The sequence below is a fragment of the Numenius arquata genome, chromosome 2 (assembly GCF_964106895.1).
Source record: "Numenius arquata chromosome 2, bNumArq3.hap1.1, whole genome shotgun sequence".
NCBI classification, from domain to species: domain Eukaryota; kingdom Metazoa; phylum Chordata; class Aves; order Charadriiformes; family Scolopacidae; genus Numenius; species Numenius arquata.
The window spans coordinates 125,643,724-125,665,602 of NC_133577.1; the positions used below are offsets into that span (position 1 = coordinate 125,643,724).

At 41.8% G+C, this 21,879-nt stretch overlaps 1 protein-coding gene across 1 annotated transcript; it reads right to left on the reverse strand.

The window, feature by feature from the left end:
- Positions 1-349: 349 nt before the first annotated feature.
- On the reverse strand, positions 350-14,028 carry PROSER2 (proline and serine rich 2). Its single transcript, XM_074144243.1, has 3 exons — positions 13,849-14,028; positions 2,227-2,479; positions 350-1,341 (listed from the first exon to the last, which is right to left on the reverse strand). Exons 1-3 carry the CDS (start codon positions 14,026-14,028, stop codon positions 350-352), a joined length of 1,425 nt encoding a protein of 474 aa, XP_074000344.1.
- Positions 14,029-21,879: the final 7,851 nt, after the last annotated feature.

Sequence of the window (21,879 nt, forward strand, 5' to 3'; positions counted from 1 at the left end):
TTGCTATGTACAACAATACTGCTCTGTACACTTCATTAACAAGACGCTGCCTGCTACAGTTCAGCATTACTTAAATAAAATTCCTCTTAGTCACAAAGAGCAACAGATGAGTATCCCTGTAGGAAGGAGAGCTGAAACCCACCACTGTCCATGACCACGCATGGTGCCAGTCCTTCTGGGATGAACACGAGAGGTCATTCCACAGCATCTAGTACCTCCTCAGCTTGTCAGAAACAGAGACCTTCCCCTTTCTTCTTCCAGTTTGTTTGATCCCAATCCTGTTGGGACAATTCTAGCACAAAGCCACGCTACGACATCCCCCCAAGTTGCCAAAACATTCCCATCCAAATTACGCAGTCTCCTTCAGTAGCCCCAGTTTCCGAAGTGCCTCTCTCCTCGCTTCTTCTGTTGAGCCGCGGCCAGAAAACTTTACCGTTATCCCTTGGGATCGAAATCCTGAAGGTCTAGGCAGCGAACCTGACCTCCTCCTCATATCCAGGTTTAGACTAGGTTGTTTGTAATCATTAAAAGTTTTTGGTGTGTTCTGCTGCACGCTGCTGACCTTGTTAGCAGCAAGGGCTACCTCTGGTTTGATTGTTACAGTTTTGCCCATAGGAAGGAAAGGGCTGGGCTCGCTTTTTAAAATCTCGTGGATGTTTTGATATCCATTGGGAACAGCGTCTGCCCGTTTGGGTTGCACATCAAGCTGCTGAGTGCTTGGGGCATGGTCCACTTGGTCCTGAGCTGGCTTTCCCTTAACTAGGCCAAGTTTTGTCAGGGCCTCGTATCGCGTTTGCTCAGAGGAAAGATCCCTTAAGGAAGAACTTCTGTTACGTGACAAGAAATCATTTTTCTGCAGCTTCTCCTCCAGATCAGGTGCCAGAAAAGCTCCTCCATTGATGTTGGCCAGCACCTGAGCTTTCCGCTCCTGGACGTTAACGGCTGCTTTTGAAATAGTCTCATTGAATTCTTTGCCACTGACATTTGTTATGTTGATGTTGCTCGGGAACCGGTGCAGTTTGGGTGCAGGTGCAGGAGGGTGCTTCAGAGCTGCAGAATAGTTACCGTTGGCTACAGGGGTTTTCTTCCTGTCCGAATTCCCTTCCTTGAGGGCACTAGGGAAACGCGCCCTGCTCTCTGTCTGCTGCTCAGACATCTTCTGGGCTATGATGAGCGGGGTGGGGATAGAGCGAAGCAGTTTTGGGTGCTGCACTGGAGGAGGAGGTGGAGGAGGAAGGGGAAGCGTCTCAGACATCGATGGCGGTGGTACCGGGGGGCATGGGGGAAGATCAGCAGGTACAGCTGGCTTAGGGCTCTCGGTGCTCCGGGAAGCATCTGACACTTAAAAAAGACAAAGCAGCAATAATGTCAGAATACAATACAATGAGCAGAATACAAGGCTTTCTTTCACCTAGGATTAGCAGGCATCAGTACTCCCCTCCCCCAAACTTCCTAATTCAAACTCAGCCCACATTGCCAGAAGAAACTATAACTGAACTCCCAGCAATGGCATCTTGTAGGCGATGCTATAGTTCAAATCACCATATATACAATGCATTCACTAGAAGATCTCTTTCTGCCATTCATTCACCATCTGCTTTACTGTGTTTCAACGGCTAATTTTTTTCTGTCAGTTATGCAATTCTTATTTATTATAACAGCCAGGGGAGGACACATTACATCCCACTGTATGTACCAGCTGATAAATCCATTCCCTGAAAACAGAGAGAAGAAACTCTACAGGGTGAAAAAACAATATGCCATGTACTACCTCGTCACAAACTTATTGATAGGATCACGTGCCTTTCAGTCCCACACGAAGTAACACTACAAACAATTTGCTATCTTAAAACTCTTTGAGAAAGTCTTAAGAGGTCTTGGAGAGAAGCAGAGCGTGAACACATGGATAAGCACAAGTCTGCCTTGCTGTGATGACTCTGCATAATACTCAGTTCTGTTACAACTCAGTCACCCGGCGGGGCACTGAAATAGCAATCCAACAACTTAATCATATGCATGACCTCCATGAGAAAAAAAACAGTTACAGTAACAGCAAGAATTTCAGAAATCCCAAGTCAATCACAGTCCTTAGAGCTCCTGATGTGTAACAGATTCATGTTGACATAGTAAGGAAGGTATGGAATTTCTTTAGCTGTTTCTATTGAGAACTGGAGTATGTCAGGGCTAGGTCAAAGGGAAAATCACACTTTCAAGCAAGACTACTACCTGGTTCTGCATCTCTGCTAGGAGGGCCTTCGTGGTCACTGCTCTCAGGTGTTGACTGTACTAAGTCGATGATATCTTCAGTCTCTGAATGACTGGACACATTTTCTTCCGTTGACCTTGGAGACTGACAGTGGATGCCGCTGTCACGTAGGACCGACTCCTCCAAGTCATCTTCTAAGGCATCTATGGTTTCCTCAAAGAACATGAGAACATCCTGCTCTTCGTGAGTTAAGTGTTTCAGACTCTCATCATCCTATGAGGGGGGAAAAAAAGAAAAAAAGCCAGAAAGATTAACACCCTACAGGTGAGTACAAGTAAGCACACTGATAGCAAACACAGCACCCTTTTTCGAAGGCTGAAAAGGGCAACACGAAAGAAGTAGCAGTCACAGTAGAAGCACCTCCTGCTTGGTGTTTCGTCCCTTCCCAGACATGGCATGCAGCCACTACAATGCAAGAGAGGAAAAAAAAAAAAAAAAAAAGCAAGCCAGGAGTTTACAGTGCATTAGTTTTGACCAAAGAACAGCAACTGGTATTTCATCCTTTGAAGTACCGTTCAGCAGACAAGCATCCATTTGACAATGGGACAAACCGGGACAGTTGGAAAGAACAAATTGATAAAAGATCATAAAAGCAGACCAAAAAGCAAACCCCACTCCACACCTGCGCCTTTACAAGGATTAAGACGCTTCTTCGGGCTCTAAACTGGAGTAAGGTGTTTCAGTTGCTGTGTCAGGTCAGGGACAAGGCTTGGGAGCAGCATGGGAGGGACAGGGGGCATTTAGGACAGGCCAACGAAGGCGTTGATTCCCTTTTTGTTCTAGAACAAAGTGGGACTTTGCTTCTAGAGGCAGAGCTGGAGCTGAAATCTGGCTCTACCTCTGCAACCTCTGAGTTAATCAGAGTTACACGGTAGATTACAAAGAATAATATGGAGGGAGAGAATTTCTGAAGCTTTTGACCTTTGAGTTACAGAAAAGAAAAATTTTAAATAAATACGAAGATGTGTTCTGTAGCAAGAAAGTGCCTTGGGCTATTTTCTCCAGCAGGAAATAAACCTGTAGACCACAGAAGTGATAAATAATCACTTGAATTATCCAGTCTTCATTTTCTATGAGTCACTGCTCTTGATTAACTTGATTAACACAACATCACAATGAGAAGGTAGGCAGCAACGCGTAAACTCTCCTCCCTCCACCTACACCCTGGGAAACACTCACTTTTCCAGAAGCTTGGAGGTGACAAAGGATGATTAGGAAAGACAGTATGTTAAGACAATGGATACAGGAAAGATATTTCCCAAGAGAGCTGTGTAAGTTCTGGAATGTAACTAAGTATTGTTGAAAATTAAGTGATGTTTTCCCTCTTCTGGATTGAATTTCTCTCCCACCGGGCATATACTGGAAACTTCGCCATCAGTAACTTGACAAGGCGGCACCAGCAAAGCAAGGCAGTTTCATTTATCATCTGTACTCTTCACTTCTCCAAGGATATCTCACTGCGCGTGCAGGTAAGGTAACAAGGCTACTTCTCAATGGTGGATCAGGGGAATTTAGGTAAATACACAAAAATACGCAGTGCAAATATCCAAGAGGTAGACATGTTCTTGCTGAGGCAGCACAACTTGCTTCAAACTCACCGTGCCTGTTCAGATCATCTTACAGTACATTAGGATAGAAAAAAAAAAAAAAAAGATGTGCAGCTCTACCCATTAATTCAACTCCTTGCGCAAACAAAGCTTTTATCCCTGTCCCCAGCATTAAAAATAAAAACAATATACCCCTGTAGAAAAGTAATGCCTATAGATTAAGAACTATGAAGTGCCGCATTGTACCAAGTGGCAGGTAGTCTCTAAGCACTCAACACACTACAAATGAGAAAATAAATGCTTCAGGGCTCTTAGTTGCCTTCTCCTGTGTAGCCTGTTTTTTCCCTGTAAATAAATGAATGAAAACCAGGAGACAGTTGCCTTTCAGCCGCTCTTATTCAGCCACTTCAGGACAGGTTTGCTTATCTGTGGCTGCAATCATGTGAACACTGCAGTGTTCAGTCACAGCCGGCAGAGTTTTCTGTTAAAACAGAAGACTGAAGCTTTGCAAGGAAATATAAAGTTGGTTTCAACAAGAGGCTCATGATGCAGCTACATTTCTGGAGATTCAGATCTATTGTCGCCAGGGTGAGCATGGTTTGATGGCTGGGAAAGACATACAGAGGTGTGGGTATTCGTAACTTAGCCTCACCATCCACAGTGCACTGTCAGAATAAGAAGTAGCCTATTCCAGCTTGCAGCAAAACTGCTACAAAAGTTTAAATTTGGATGCCATTTGCAATTGCCTATTTAAAGGCCTAACTTCAAAGGCTGACGTATTCCACAGCTTGCACCCACTACATGGCAGAGCTCAGTTTTCAAAGGCCAAGGAAAGTTTTTTACAGCTGCATTTGAAAAGCGAGAGACAGACAAACCTTCCTTTTTTTTTTTTTTTTTTTTTTTTTAAACTTCTTAATGGATGTTGCAATCTCCTTCCTTCCCCACCCAAATACTCATAAGGCTGCTATGTCTAGTAGGCGAGAGAATGACAGGAAAGGAGCCGTTGTTAGGTAGGCCCTGGCTGGAGCTGAACAAGGCTCCAAGGAGCTTTTGTTGCGGGTGAGCTCATTGCAAGAGCCAGACTTCCGCAGGCAAAGGGGAAAAAAAAGGGGGTTGTGTTTAAGAAGTTCATGGTGGCAGCAGAGCCAGACTGCGGCACGGTATAGAAGCGACTGCACCACACTTTGTTCACTTTAAAGAACAACTGCTCCCACGTGAGCTTAACTCATTTGGTTAAGAGCTGAGCAAAAGAGCACGTGGATTGAAGCAAGGCTTTCAGAAGGCCTTCCTTCTATCTGTTTTTGTGCTACAAGACCGAGTGCTTTTCCACGTCAGGTAAGATGTGCAGGAGGGTCGGTCAGCAGAGCCCTGCCTGACTTACCATCCCTCACGGATCTTACCCAAGCGAGCAGTTTCCCGTTAGGTGAAGGATCGGAAATGACTAATCACCCCTTTGCAATTCCATATAGTAACTGGCATACCTAGATTTAAAAAGGCCAACCTCATCTCAGTTAGCACTTTGATCTCTTTCCTCATGCTGTTTTCCTTCAAGATGACCAATGTCACACTTCCTCAGGAGGGGAAAAAAAAAAAAAGAAAAAAAAAAAAAGCACAGTTCTAGAGATTAGGCAGCATTACGGCAGGTCACCATACTGGGATGCAAGGCATCCAGCCTGGCTAGAAATTCCCTCAGGCAAGCCATGTTTCAGTTTGCTAGACAAGGAAATAATCCCATTTCAGACACAGAAGCACAGTGAAGATAAATCTACTTAAACTGGTCAAACCAAAGGAGCTCTGAGATCTAAAGTACAAGCAGTGACTTGCTTTACTACTGGTCTGAAAACAGTGGTATATTATTAAATGCTCACCTGTATTACTTATATTATAATAGAGCTTTCTGAAAAAGATGTAAGGAATTTTGTCATGGTTAACTGATGCCCGTTTTAACTAAGGTTACCAAGTCTATTTCTAATTAATTTATTTCCCACATACTCCAAGTAGTGGAAGAGTTCATATTCTTTCTGGGCTGGTTTTCCAGGCCTCCTGTCTCCTTGAACAATCTGGGTTTTTAACGGTCAAAGCAGAGTCTTTTCAGTCACTCGAGTTATTCCTCTCGTTATATATAACGAGATATATATATATATATATATTATATATATCTCGTGTATATATATATAACGTTATATATAAGTTATTATACTTTCCACCAACTCCCTACACGTAATACACAAAACTAAATCTCACCTGCACCTAACATTATGGACTTTAAAGCTACGGTCAAAAGACAAGATTAAATTTGAAACTTGAAAATTGTGCCTTAGCTGAGGATTAAAGAGACTGCTTGGACAGAAGAAATTTTGGATGCAAACAGCTGAAATAACTGAGTCTGCTCAGCTGGCATTAATATTTTAGATCCCTGCACAGTCAAACATTTCCTGCTTATCCCAAACAGGAAGGAGTCTGTTATGACGGTATTTGGTATAAAAGAGGAAAAAAAGAAACAGGAAAAAAAAAAAAAGAAAAAAGAACAGAATCTATTTCATAGAAAAGATCCCTTTCCTACCTGTCCAAAACAGTGACTTAATATCAGAGGCCCACGATTTTTCACATGGATCTGAAGAAAAATCTTAATATCACATCCAGACCTAGAATCTTAAGACCAGCACAGCTTTGGCAGAAACGGAACAGCAGGGGAAATCCCAAGACATCTGCAGTGGCTAAAATAAATAATTAAATAATTCTTCTAAAAACTGCTAGAAAACTAAACTTCAGTTAGCAAAATACCAGCATGACATCTGATTTGATAAATCACTTGATGGTGCCAAAGAATTAATAGGCACAGCTCCACGGGAGAGAAATGACTGGATGCTTCTCAAAAAAACGTAAGGGGAGCAAACTATTCTAATATGCAGTAGAAAGAGACCAATGTAGCACCACTTAGTCCTTAGCCTGTTAAGAACAAGGCAGGCAGTTCTATTAGTAAAAAGAAAGGGTGGGAATAAAAAAAAAGCCCTGCATGCAGGAACAGCATCAGAACAGGTACAAAAGCTTCAGCACAGAAGAAAAAGGCAAGCACCTCTGATTATATTTATAGAAAAGGAAAAGAGAATGGCTCATACCCCTGCATCGCTTAAGTCGGAAGCAAGTGAATTACAGATAAGAACAAGGACTACCACTCAGGATCAGACCAAGTCCATTCAGCCTAGCACCCTGCTTTCAGCCACCAGTAACACACAGGACAGGGGAACGGGGTTGGGAAGAGCACTGCTGTAAATTGGATGGATTTGTATGTTTTTTCCCTGCATTCTTCCAGTTTCCAGCAATACATGGCTTAAGGACTTCCCAGTTGCATCCGCATCTGTGTACTTAATAGCCCTTAATGAGCTTTTCTAGCATGAATTCATCTTATTGTTTAAGCCCATTTAAATGGCTGGCATTCACAACATTCTGTGGGAATGAGTTCCATAGTTTAATTGTGTGCTATGTCAAAAAGTACTTCCTTTACGACACACTATCTGATAATTTTGATAATACCATCTCATTTGGTGAAGACGACTATAATACTGAATGTTCTTTTCTTCAGTTTATTAACATAATTGTACCTGTGTGCTTCATAATAGTTAGCAAAGCATATAATCAATAGGTCATAAGTGAGGAAACAAATGATCTAGAAATATTTAAAAAAAATAAACTAGACGAACTGAAGTCATAAACTGATTAAATTACTCCTAGCCTACTTTTAAAAGAGCAAGCTAAAGCAATGCAAGATCTACTTGAACTCTGAAGACATCTCTTTCGTCATCAAAGTTAGTCTGATCGTCTTACAATTTCCTCTTCCCTTTAATTTCTATGTTAGAACAACATTGAGAAAAATTGGGAGATGTTTCAGGCACAAGCCACTAAACGCTTTTTATAAAATTCAAATAATTTTACCCCAATCTCATTTCTCACAAGAGGGTTACTGGCTTGGCCAATGGGCATAAGCACGAGGCATGATAAGGCTTGACTTGAAGGCTTTATTACATGGTCTCCAAAAATACACTCCGAGCTGAACAAGGAAACTATGCCTAGATGAAGTTACTGAAGGTACCTATGGAACCGGGGTCACAGGGGAGAGACTTGTTTTTGAGAAATAGCATGATGGATTGTAAATTGTATAATGAAACAAGACAAGTCCTGAGCAGATTCATTCCTACACCTCTATTATCTGATACTTCACTAGCAACAGCAGACAACTCACTTAGTATCTGTTGATGCCCTTATGCTGGAAGATGTTGCTGCAAGAACTAGGTAGGACAGAATGAGACCTTCACGACCCATGGAAGTGCGCTGGTAATCCACAAGACGCAATTCAGTTGAAAGACACGTAAATATAGAGTGATGAACAACATCTAAACGGCAATACAAGACAGGAGTTGCAGATCAGTTAAAGTGCCGTAAAGAGGAAAGAGAGGGCTGTTCAGGTACGCAAATGCTGTTCTGGGATATATTAACCTGGGTGATGAAATAACAGCACATCCTCGTTTGGAACACAGAGTTCAGATGCAGTCGCTGAACTTTGGAAAGGATGCGGCCAAGCTGGGCTGGGTCCAGGACAAAGCGAAGAGCACTGAGAGTTTAGCTACACCCCAATGCTGGAAGAATAGAGAATGTTATGTTTTAAAACAGGGAACGTTATGTTTTACTGGGCGGCAGGCAGTCACAGCCCTGATTGCATTTTTATATATAAAGTGTTGACCACTATGTGCACTAAAGGCAAGAGAAGTGAAAATTGGCTCTCACATTACAAAAACGCTCATCCAACTATCCCTTGAAAAAGAAAGTAGAAAAGTAGTGCCATACAAAGCAACTGCTTTGGAAGTTCAGGAACGCCTGTCAGTGAGGGCTAGGGAGCACAGCTGCCCACCTGCTGGAATAATCTCTATCTACCAGATGCCGCTTCGAAGCGGAATGATGTAGTTTATAGATCCTGAGGGTAATTTCTGTTCTATGCACATTCTCACCAGCACATTTTACAGCAAGGTCACTTCTTGTTAGGAGTCAGGCTTTTTACCTTAGTTCTATACTCATGGCCCAAAGCAAGCCGACTTCAAGCCCCTCTTCCTCTCCGCTTCTTGCCCTGCTGGTAGGAACAATGACTCTTATTTTTCTAAGGCATACTTGCTTTCAAGTCACACTTAATATCAGTTTAAAGTGAATGAAGCATAACATAGCTCTCTCCACACCCTGTAAGGAATGGCTTCCACCTGCCCAAAGACAGCTGTATCCACGGAAAGCATCAAACGGTCATAAAAATTCTTCTCCTTTTTTTGTGTATTGTTACTTACCAAAGTATTTGGACACAGCGAAAGCCCTTGTAGTACAGTAAAACCTGCAGAGTATCAGGATCAAGGGGGAAAAACACCTTAATTTTATGAAAGGAGTCTCTTTCAGGACTTTCCCTTGAATGTACCTGAAGTGCAGCTCAGCATCACAAGACTGTGCACTCAAACTGTGAGAGAAAGGGTGGCAGCGGGCTAACAGACACACAGTCTGTCCTTTTGCAGTAACTCCTAAAATCACACTGGAATCCCAGGACCTCTTCAGAGAGGCTGGGGCAAAGAGGCAGTAATGCAGTGCACTTAGAAAACCAGCTCTGTTGCATTTGAATGATCCAAAAATTATAAAGGTCATAGCAACTAATATTTAGGCTCCAAGAGACATCATGACTACAAAATAACCAGGTCAACCCTCAGTTAAATGGCTGAGTGTGAGAAATAAGATAGTGAGCCACCTCAAACTACTCAGAAGATACTTGCTCTTCTTGTGTATGTACCCAATGTTCAAAGTGTCACCTGTACTGTAAAAGGCATTTGTTAGTGACAAACCATCTTCAGTGACTGGGTATCAGGTCTTGTTAGAGCCACAGAGGAAGCTTGTTAACAAACAGAATAAGCAAGGCAAGGTGTCTTTAGAATCATGGCCATCTGCTAATTTAAGCCATTTGATTAGTAACCAAAAGAGATAGTCACTCGACCAAATTCTCGAGGTCACCACTGCCCCAAAAAGAGCGGTGATGAACAGTGGCATTAACCAAGGATCTGTCTGAACCAAAGGCAAAAATAAAATAAAATTAAAACAAAACAAAAAACCCACAGCACGATCCCTTGAGAGTAACAAGAACTCATTATCCCTCAAACCTATCACTCAGTAAGACACGTTCAGATACAGAAGGTAGGTACTGAAGTCACATCAACAGATCCAAGGCCCTGACACAGCTTATTACTAGTGCAGTTCCAAGTAGTACAGCTCGCTTCAGGTACAACCAGCACCTTCTGACATGATTTTTGTAGGCGATACCACTGTCCTGGCATGTTACTCACACCTGGAAACTGAAGCAGTTACTCATGGCTGAGAATAGATAGACGGTACAATTACCAGAGTAAAGCACTTGAAAAAGAAGGATTGGCTTTACGTAGTCAGTCTGTGCCTATTCGGTCAACGGAACAAGACAAATGGCTTCAAAAAAAGCTGAGACCTAGTTTTATCTCTGAATTAAGTGTCCTTAAATTGCTGCAAGTGTATTTCACTGCAAGTTAATTCTTATACTTCATACCAGGGAGTGTCATTCAAGAATGGGTTTTGGAAGTCAGAATTGCCAGGCAGAACAGGGTGGGTTTTTTTACCTTCCCCTTTGGATAGTGCAACTCATTCTGTGTATCAAGAAGGGACACTTGTCTCATCCTTTTGCCAAGCATAAGTGTGGATACCACCTTCATTAAAAAGAAACCATAATATATGTGCAAATTCATGTCCTCCTATATAAGAAATTCTATGGTTTCAAAAGTTGGCATGAGATGAAAATATCAAGGCAAATATTCCTCCCATTTAAATGTAGGCTCTTGTACTCTTCAGCTGCTGTGACAGATTTCACAGCATAAATCCAGACTCAAACATCTATCATTTATATGGGAAACTCTACTGCAGTCAAGACAGGACATCAGCCCCTTGTTTCCCATTTAAAAAAATAAATTGGGCTTTAAGGCCTGCAATTGTCAAAGATTAACTAAAAGCACCATTGTGTAGGTAAGAAGCTGAGAAATCTGACAAAATTAAATGGAACTGACAACAGCGGACTGGCAAGAATCACACACACACAGAATTTTAAGACCTTTCTGGCACATGGCAATTCATGTCCATCTCCTAGTCGTTCCTAAACTGACAACCAGTTCCGCAGCAAGTAATGCCAGCGCAGACACAGCCAACAGTCAGCCGCAGCAGCTCCAAGCACTCAGCACAGGCTAAAGACGGTCCAAGTGTTTGTCTCTATTATCGCATCCCGAGGTTTGTTTGAATTCCACAGATGCAATACAAAGGTTATATTTAGTGACTAATGTAGTTGGACTCCGAGAAGCTTAAGAGCCCCCTTTTTTTTTTTTTGTAACCGAGTAGGAAGAAGCCTGCAGCAGTACAGGCCTGTCGTAAAAATAAACAACACTGCTACACTTTTTAACTCTGCAAGGCCATTAAAAAAGAAATTCAAAGTCAACCCTGACCTTCCTTGTTGTGTCTCTAGGTGAACAGACCCAGAAAAGCAATAAATGAGGAGGCAGGTAAGTCTGTAGTTGCTTCTGTTTCAGAGTTAAGACGGTCTGGTGTGCTTGAAAAATCTGTCCCTTCTTCCCTTTCTCTCAGAATTTAGGTCTAAAATGGAATTACTTGTCTACACAAAGTTACCCATCCCCTCCCTCTCACTAGGCCATCAAAACTCTTGCATCTTCTGAACCTTTACAGCAAAACTACTGAAGCACAAAGATCAGGTCTCTAGGAGCATGTTCTAACAACTAGCTTTTCCTCTTACGAATCCCCTGATGCTTAGCGCACTGTGGAAAAAAAAAAAAAAGAAAAAAGAAATTCCTACTTTTAATACACAATTACACAAGCATGTAGAAATACAATTATTTGAATAATATTGCTCTTTAGCCTGAGGTTTTCTAAAGCCTGTTTCAGTGTTGAATAGATAAAAGGTATCTGTCAGTGGAACAATACTGTTTTCTTACATCAGCTCACAAAAAGGAAAGATCTGAGCAGCACTAAAGACTCGAGTGCTATTTCCCCAATTACAATTGCCCAAAATCTCCTTCATATTGAGTTCACCATAGACCCCCCCCTCAAACTCAGAAACTGAAATTATGCCTTTATTGAAAAGAGTTTCCATTCCCCAGCCTGTTATTGCACGCATGCCAGTTGTCTGCTTACTACACTGCTGGAAGAAGAGTCATGGAAGGGGATCCGTGGCACCAGAATTAAACTTGTCGGTACATGCTTCAGTTTCTTCATGCACAAACTCAGACAAAGGCTTCAGGAACTTCTCCTGCTGATGCACAGGTCTGATGGGAATTGCCTAAACCTGCAGCCAGCTTTTACTCTGTCTATAAATTACTGCATTACACAGTAGGAGGGGATTCCAATTCCAGCTGATGCATCATCATACGGGTTATCACATGGCAAGATCCAGTTAGACTACGGGAATCTATGTCATTTTCTGACACAGCAGACTCAGGATGAGACTCTACAAACATATGGATTTATACATAGCCTCACTATTCAATACTGATTTTTTTTTTTTTTTCAAATAACCAGTCTCATGCCAGCTACTGCAGCTAAGAATAAAACCCATGGAAACACGATTGGCTACTAGTTTGATAACCTGGAAAAATGGAGTCAAACATAAAATTAACATGTAATTCCACATAAAATTAAGTTGTATTTCTTTAACAAAGTGCAATTTCCACTGTAATTCGCTAAGATCCTATCAGTTTTCATAACATAAACAACATACTCTAAATACCTGAGTCTAAATGGTGCACTTGGCTACTCTCTCAACCTCCTCCACCCTGACCCTTCACAGCTTTTTTTCTAGAGCAGATCAGAAACAGTTAAGGGACTAAATTTAGTAATACTGGTTTTGTGTTTTCACTAGCAACACAAGCTGCCTTAAGGATATAGCAGAATATTAACCGAGTTATATTTTTGCTAGAAACAACCAAGACAGAATATCTTTAGAACCACCCGAGTTGCCAAAAAGCTCACAAAGTAGCACAAACCACTGAGAATTTCTGAGGTATATAGATAAATACAGGTCTCGACTTGCCAACTTATCTTCATCACTTACTCTTTCACAGCAACAAACTACTTCACTAAAAGGAAGCTGGCAGGGAGGACAGAGGGAAAGATATGGAAAGGTTAATTTCATGTTTAAGGCAAGATTGAGATTCAGATTCCCATTTAGGGAAAGCATGTTTCCGGAGTGCACTTTGTTCAATTAAAAATGGATGTTTTTCAAATGGTTGTGATGATTAAAAAAAAAAAAAAATGCAGGGAACCATACCTGCTTTCTAGGCTTAGCCTGTCACAGTACAAACAGTACTGTTGAGTTCATTGTCTGAATCATCCCGCTAATTGGAAAAATGCAGAAGTGCATCCTACTCCCTCAATTACTCACACGCTATTTAAATAGCCACACACTCATATGCACTAATGTGAAGACAGCTTTGTTTATGGTGACGTATTTGTTACTCACCTAATTACCTGAAGGTAGAATAAGCCGAGACCTTCATTCAGCAGTGTCAACAAGGAGCTTAAGCAAAAGAGAGTGTATAGAACCAACACTATCCTTATGTTCCTTTACGAGCTACTTAAAGCGAGAGCAGAGATGGGCACCAAACTGTGCACCACACGCGGGTGGTCGCACCGAGCTGCCCAGTGGAATGTCTGCTCCTTACTGCTTTTCCCAGTTCTCGAGGAGGAATGGCCAGAGAGGAGCACTCTCCCAGCTCTCAGAGACAATCAGACCAGAATAACAAACTCTTGTACCAAATCCGAGTAGTTATTTCTGGCCTTGCAGTTTGTTAACGAAAAAGACCACAAGCAACCACTTAGGACTAGAAATGGCAAAAAGCAACGCTTAGTAATAAAAAAAAAAAAATCCCACGAGGTAAACAAAGCTACTAATGTAACATGTATCACTAAGCATAAGGCTCATTAAACACTTACCAAGGCAAGATTTCTGCATTTAGCTTGGCTTCCACGGTTCTCCATGCTGCCACCGCTCTCCGTGCTCCCGAGCGCATGCTTTGGAGAGATCTCGGATGCCATTTCAGGAGAATCTGACAAGAGATTTCTAGGCATCACACCTTCTTGACCGATCGATCCCGATGCAGCGCAGAATGCCATCAGCATATTACGTCAGGCTGCAAGCTTTACTCATTTCTGAAAACAGAGAACAAGGTATTATATTTAAATCTGGTTTTTAAAATACTTGAAAAGGAGTTGAAAATGAATATCCCACAGAGGTTAATAAAAGGCATATCTTTATGCTCTAGAACACATCTACCACCTATGGGCACTTTTTAAACCAATTAGTCTTACTCTAAAAGGCGATTTTAAAAATCCAACATAGCAAGGTTCTGTACCCCATCTCGTGTGCTTCCATTTTCTACAGTTCCAAGCACAGACCCTGTATACATACCTGTCCTACAGATTCAGTTTGTGTTTTCCATAAACAATAATAAAATCCCATCGGCTGAGATATCAACTGACCCAATTCAAATATCTTCATCCTTTATTAGTTTTTAGACAAGAACTCTATTTATGAGATCACATGAGAGAAACGGAACCCAGTTCCTTTCCTAACACTGCTGCAGTTAATTCGTGTGTTACCGAGGCAGCTCTATGCCAACTACTTCTGGTGAAAGACCCATGAACAGAACTTAGCACCATTGTGTTACACAGCAAAATTGCATTTTAAAGCTTACAGAGCTTTCATTTCACTCAGCCATGAAGACACAGTGCTTGTACATTTGGAAGATGCTTACTGGAAAAGCAATATGCACCAGCGCTTACTGGAGCAAAAGCTCCCAGTTTTTTAAGCCATCCTAGTGCGCAGATCTGTTATAGACCTCCGAATTGTCATCGTCTCCCAAAACACTCTGGTAGAATCTCTTCCTTCATTCTCAAAGTACCACAAAGATAAAAGTCATCCTTGTACACAAACAGAGGGTGGGTAAAAAGCAGACCCCAGCTCATTTCTCTCTCCAAAACATTAAAACATCCTTTGCAACAAGAAATTGCCTTGTTCTTTAACAGTCCATCATTTTACCCACTCTGCCTGTGACCAGGAAACAGCAGTGATGCATTCATTCCTCAAAACACTTGGTTCTGAGGTACCACATTATATGCAACCAGCTGGGAACTGGACACCATTACCCTGACACTGCACAAATGAAATGAGATGGTCCTGCTTCCCGAGTGCTTCTCCCTTTATTATGGTTTGAGAGGTGACATGAGAAGCAAAGTCAAGCCTGCATTTCCAATTCAATTGGATTACTTCTCCTTCCTCCCTACCCCGTCAGCTGAGGGATGAGAAACCAGAGCCTCCTGGTAAGCTGATTAGTGTTTCATAGTAGTGAGATAACATCTGCCAATACTGAGCAACAATTCCATCCCGCTGATCATTTCCTCCCAGGAGAGGGCTATGACATTACCAGAGGTACGTATGAACCAACGCTCCCTCGTCTACACCGTAGCACCAACATGAGTCCTGTGGGAAGGCTCCCACACAGTGTAGCTAGGCTGCAGTCCAGCAACTCTTGGAAGCACGTTCCACATAAACAGAGCACTGGATTGCCACAATAAAAGCATCTGATAGCCTTTCTTATGAACATTAGGTCTAACAATTAAGATTCAGCCTTGCTTTTACATAAAAAGAACATTCTTCCTTTCTTCTATTAATAACATTAACTATAAATAGATACAATGCATCCTCAGGATAATGATCTTTAAGTGATGCCACAGCGGAAGAAACATGCTCTTGGTGCTGTTTTTCAGAATCACAGGAGACAGGCAGAGAGGAGAGCACTGTAGCAACTGCTGAACCTCTGGGTTGCCACATACCCAGGCCCAAACCAAAAACGTATGCTGCAGAAAGTCCAACTAGAAAACAGTAGCGCAAGTCTAGAACATATCCTGCAACAGCAGCCCCATCTACAAAACCCATGGCACTGAACAGCCATCCACGAGCAAACATACACACAAGAAAATATATCTTATTTTTTAGAAGACAACACTATCAGTGAAAATCTTGACTCCTCTGAAATGCTACAAACACACACACAAAAAACACATACATAATTTTTCTAAGGCAAGACTATCAGAGAAAGTCTTCACACCTCTGGCATTCACAGAAAACTCCCACTGACTTCAGATTTTATCCCATGACTTTCAAGGTGATGTTCAGATGGAAGAGAGTATTTTTCTAAGGAGGGAGCAGCAAGAGGTGATTACTCCTACTGACATCCAACATAAAGCGAGTACTATTTTTCATCAGCACTTTCAAGCTGCAGCATCAATTTTTATCCAGGTGTCCCCAGTACAAACTGAACACGCCATGGTTGTTCAGTCCCTCAGTGATGCCTTATAGACAACTACTAGACTTCTAGAATTATACTCAAAACCATTTGTGAATGTTTTATAGACTACATTATGAGATGTCATAGCTCCAGATCACAATAGGTATCATAGACAAGACCCACATTTAAAGACTAACCAAATGAAGATAGTAAAGTTCCAAGAAACCAATCAATGGACCAAAACTTTGAGGCAGAAGAAAGTATTTAAGAGTACTGTTCTGTTTTCCCCAACAGCAAAACCTCAGCTTCATAGCAGGCTATCTACATTTAGGACAGCAGGAACACTCAGATTTAGTAGTAATAAACATTAAAGCCACAAATTCTAAATAACAACAAATAACTCTGCTCCCAGCAAGATCCTGTTACTCATTTTGGAGCTCAAGCCCAGTTGTTTCTCAAAGCTCCTGAACAATGAATAAAGGCAGTGACTGCGGCTGGTTCAGAGAGCCACCCACACAAGATCAAGTAGCAAGCACTATGGCACGGGTTCTGCATTCTAAGCCGTGGCTTCTTTGGAGGTTTGATTCATTCCAGCAAAGCTTGGGAGCAATCGCCTGTGAACCTGCAGAAAAGGGGGGGGGGTGGAAGATCTTTTCCTCTTCTCTCTTTCACATCATCTTCAACATTTCAAGGGTACACATCAGTAAGATCATAACCCATTCATATAGGTTATTTCTTCTCCACTTTTGTCTTTTATGGTCTAAGGGAGAAACTCTTAGATATCTATTTGCACAGTGCTGAGTGAAGTTACAGCTGATGTGAGGCTGCCCAGCGCCGCTGCAATACATACAACATGCCTTACAAATTCCCCTCCTAACCACGGAAGTCCCTTCGCCCTTTCTGTGTCCCCTGTATTAAGTGAAAGACTTTGTGGATTTAAGACAGAAGTAGCCAAGAATCTAACGAATTTCAAGAAGACCCCACAAGCCTGTTTCAGTAGGATTGCCTAGGTAACAAGCAAGGGTTCAAAAATAAGGTAACCATCCTCAGAGAGAGCAAGAACAGCAAGATGACAGGCGGCTGTTCCTCCCGACCTTCAGAGGTGCATTAAATATCAAAGTCGCTCGCAACAGGATTTGTTGGTCTGTTCAGTGCATTGTTGTGGGGTTTGGTTTCAGTTTTTTTTTTTTTGTTTTGTTTTTTTCTCGGTTTAAGAGATGTGTGACTGTACCATTAAGGATTAATTAAAAAATAAAATAAAATAAAATCAGACCACGACACTAAAGTGCAGAAGTGTGATAAGAACAGTACTATTTGGAGAGAAGATCCCAAATGTTAAACCAAAAAGGCATCTTAGGGCAGCTGTGATTCCATCAGCTGAAACGATCGCCCCCTGGTTACACTAGAGCTAGCCCTTATGAGATATTTAAAACAATACAATTCACATATCATGCATGTTTGTCAGAGGGCAGTAGGAGGAAATTGAAATATTCTGAAGTTAACATTGAATTTTACCTCCAAAGATTTAATTTTGCTTTGACAGAGGCACATAATTCAGAGACACTATATTAAGTTGTGATCAAAGATAAGGTGCAGTCTGCCTTCTTTTAAAAGGATATTTTTATAGTTTTGCTGACTAAGTTTACCTCGCCACTGAAGTTCAACGTTAGCATTTACAAGGGACTGCTTCTGTAGCAGCAAGAGATTGAAAAAAATTGTTTCTTAATAATCCTGTTTGAAGACTAGCTTAATAGGCAAAAAAAGATCAATCCCACAAAAATGGAAGACATTTAGAGGCTAAAAGTCAACTGCTACATGAGCCAGGAGCCAAAAGCCAGGAAACAAACAGCATCATCCCATTTACTGCACAATATATTTAAGACAATTAGAGTCGACAATTTTTAGAAAGTTATCATACATTTTTAAAAGGGCACAATATCAGTCCCTCCCTCCCCTCGCTGTACATACGATTTCTAGAATACTCTTTGCATAAAACATCTTTTAAGCTACATTTCCAAGCCTAGACTGTACTCTGGGCATCACACACACACGCTTTACCTCTTCTTAAACAGTGATACAGCTGAAACAGAACCGGCCAGTGAGCTTCAAGGTTTGTTTAATCCGTCAGCTGTACCCAGGCACAGCAATGCACGCACTCAGCTCCCCGCACACCAACACTCGCCTTGTACTCCACGGCCCTGCTTGAGTTTGGAGAGTTAAACGGCAGCTGGAAAAAACACCTTGAAGTACTCCGAGGTCATTCCAAGCGTTACTGTGGGACAGTTTTTATAAAAACGAGGGTACGGGGGCAGACTAGAGGCCTGTATCTCCACTAGCCACTGACAGCGGCAGATGCTGAGGGAAGAGCGCGTGAAACAAGGCGAACAGAGACTAGGAATTCACTCCGATTCCTGCACGTTGTGGTCAGGAGACCACAGGGATTCCCAAAACAGGCCAGGCGTTTGTGTCTAATAACGTGACGGATTTTTCCTTGTATTACGTGCTCCTGCAACATACCTCTGAGCGTGCTGTACGAGATCCCAGCTAAACAAAACCAACCGGCCCGTGACAAGCCTTCACCCAGCCACTGCTGTTACAGACTCCTCAAAAGTAACCGATCCAGCACGGTGCACACGTTTCCTCCTCGGGAACAGAGCTATCAGCAACTGAATTCTTACCTCCTTCGGTATATGAAATACCTTGAACTTCAGAGGTAACCCGCGTCCTACCCTTGCGATATACAGTAGGATTTAAGCTTTCTGGGAGAAGAATAGACAAAGTGACAGCGCCGCCTACAAAGGACAAACCTCACGGGCATGCTGACTAACGCTAGCAGCACACAGGATGGATGAAAAGGTATTACTTTGAGCCCATAAAAAACACAGAACCAGACAGTAAATTTATAAGCTGTTCTTACAGAAAGAGTCAAACCAAAAATGAAGTAACAATCAAAAATTCTTTACATTTAGGAACCAAGGCAAACCAGAACTGGCCAACACAGTTAAATTCTGACTTTTCTTCTCCGTTCGTGCAGACCCTTCTGATAATGTGCTAATGCATTTTATTATGATGCACATTCCTTATCTTCTTGTGAAAAATCCTGTCTGTCCAAACCAGCCATGGGTATTTAACATCCAGTAACCAGGAAATGTTCCTGCCCTTGTTTAGAGAGGGACTGTCACCATAGTACAGCCAGCCAAATAAAAATGGTGACCATTAAAAAAAGAAAACAACAAAAAAATGACCTCACCGTATGACAGACGGTCCTCTAAACAAGAGCCAGGCCAACAGCATTTTTATGGTCATTACCTTGGATATGAATCCTGATTGATATTTTCAGAGCAGGCATTGAGTAAGCTGAACACTGTTTAGCAAAAGTGGGAACGCGGGGTACTCTCACAGTAGCATGTCAGCCCAGGACAGACATGCAGCTACAATCAAAAGTAATTAGAGTGTGAACAATCATGCGAGACTCCCAGAATTCAAGGGAATTTAATGCAAGTAACCCCAATATTTTGTTTTAAACTTTCTGGTTTCTGTGGTGCACTTGTGACAATTCAAACTTTCCTCTACAGGCTGGAAAGCTGCAAAATCCGTTAGTTTTAAAACTAAAAACAAAGATTCTCTCAGTCCTCTAAATCTGGAAGCCAGAGCCTCAAGAAACACACTGAATGTCATTCATACAACTTGCACTAGAATTTGAGGGAGCTGCCAACAGTGAAATAATTAATCCTGTGTACATAAGTTTTTAAAAGAACTAGATGGGCAAGGCACCAATTCAGTAAAACTTAAATCCAGTTGACTTCACTAGGATATTTCATCACACGCTTAAATGGTTTGCTGAATTGGATCTCAAATTAAATGTAGCAACCACTTAAAAAGAAAGGAAACAATCACAAACCAACATTTTCATCACCTCAGTAATAATTCAATTACTACACTGAATTCTCCAAATCATCTTTTGCTCAGAAACAATGCTTAAGGTCACACCTTTGAGCACGTTAATCCAAGCCTCAAGATACCAGAAAAAGAGGGTTCAAAACTGTGCTTCGTTCTTAACTGGTCTTTCTGGATTTGCAAGAGCAGCCTTTTCATTTTTTTTGAGACCCAATACTTTAGAAACTTCGTCACCTACTGAAGACAACTAAGCCAAAGCAAGACAATAGACCTTTTGCAAAAGCCTAGATCATCATTACCTCATCATCCTCTCTGCAGCGCTTGGGAAACGCTGCTTCTTTTAAAACAGGCAGTGAAATACCAGTGCGGGATTTGATGATGCTAAGCACACTGGTCCAGATTCAAGACAGAATTTATTCAGGAGAAATCTGTGAAGCAGGATCTCACATGCCTTATCCCTTGCAAGTAAACTGTTCCCAGTTCACTACATCAACAGCAGCTTCAGGTGAATCCTGTTGCCTAAAGCAAAGAAGGCCAGTGGCAAAGGTCCATATACAGCAGCATAGCTTAAATCACCGGAGAAGGATCCCCGAAGTGCTCACATTTCCCATGCATTTACAGCAACAGAATCCTTCACTGCCCCAACTAAAAATAAAACTAATAGCCAGTGACAAGTAGTTACTTTTCTTTAGATTAACGCCTTACCCAAGGATAAGGATAAGGCTCTCACTGGGACTCTACAGCTGAGATTTGATGACCCGTGGGAAAACTACATACGATACCCAGGGCTGTCCAGTCCAGTATTACATGGGGCTTTCAACACATGCAGGTGATGGCCGAGGTCTTCTCTGACTTCAAATGCCCTTATGCCAATTTCAACAAGGAAGGCATCCAATTCTTTTAAAGTTACTCTTTTAAAATCTCCCCTGTTAACATCAGGGCGGTGCTAGCTATGACAGCCAACGCTTTAGAAACAGGAAATGTACATAAACAATTTCAGGCACAGACTCCTCTGTAATTAGTCAACTTCTGCCTTGTTACAGGTGTAGCATCACCGGGGTTTAGGGTTTCATTATGTAACTGCTGCTACAGTCATAGCAAAGGTGAACCAAATCCTGTTTTACAAAGCATTTAAGACAGCAAGATAATTTTCAGCCCCAGTACGTCTGTGTCACAGCCTCACAGCTGCATCTTAGGTAGCTTTCCTATGTTTCTTCTAGTGATTGCTGTACTGGTATAGGGAGGAGGGCAGAAGACATCTGAAGCACAAAGCAGAGGTGTTTACTTTAAAAAGCAGGTAATTTAATGCACGTTTCATTCCTGTGTAAGTACATAAAGGTCTGCCTGCCCAAGGCAAACAGAGCTGAAAACAGCACTGGCAAAACATAGCAGTAAAGTCTTGCCCTAGACATTCCTTGGTACAGGGAAAAATCAATACACGCCCAAATGAAAATGATATCTTTAAGCAGTTAGTTACACTGGAAATTAAAATTCCTTGCTTTTATTTTTTAATTAAAAAAAAAAAAAAGGAGGAGAGAGGACTTGGTAACAGTGTTTGACACAGCCTGTTTGGCTGGCTTTGAAAGCCACATTCATATGCTCATTTATTTTCATGCTCCAGTATTTTAGAAGGTCAGTCAGCCTGAGACTTGTCAACTGTTCAGGAGTTAAGTTGTTCCAGTTACTATGTCCAACCAGCAAGCCCCTCTGCCAACATTCTTGGTTAATATTTCTCTCAGAGGCATGCAGAGAAAAAGCAGCTATGACCAACAGGAGTTTT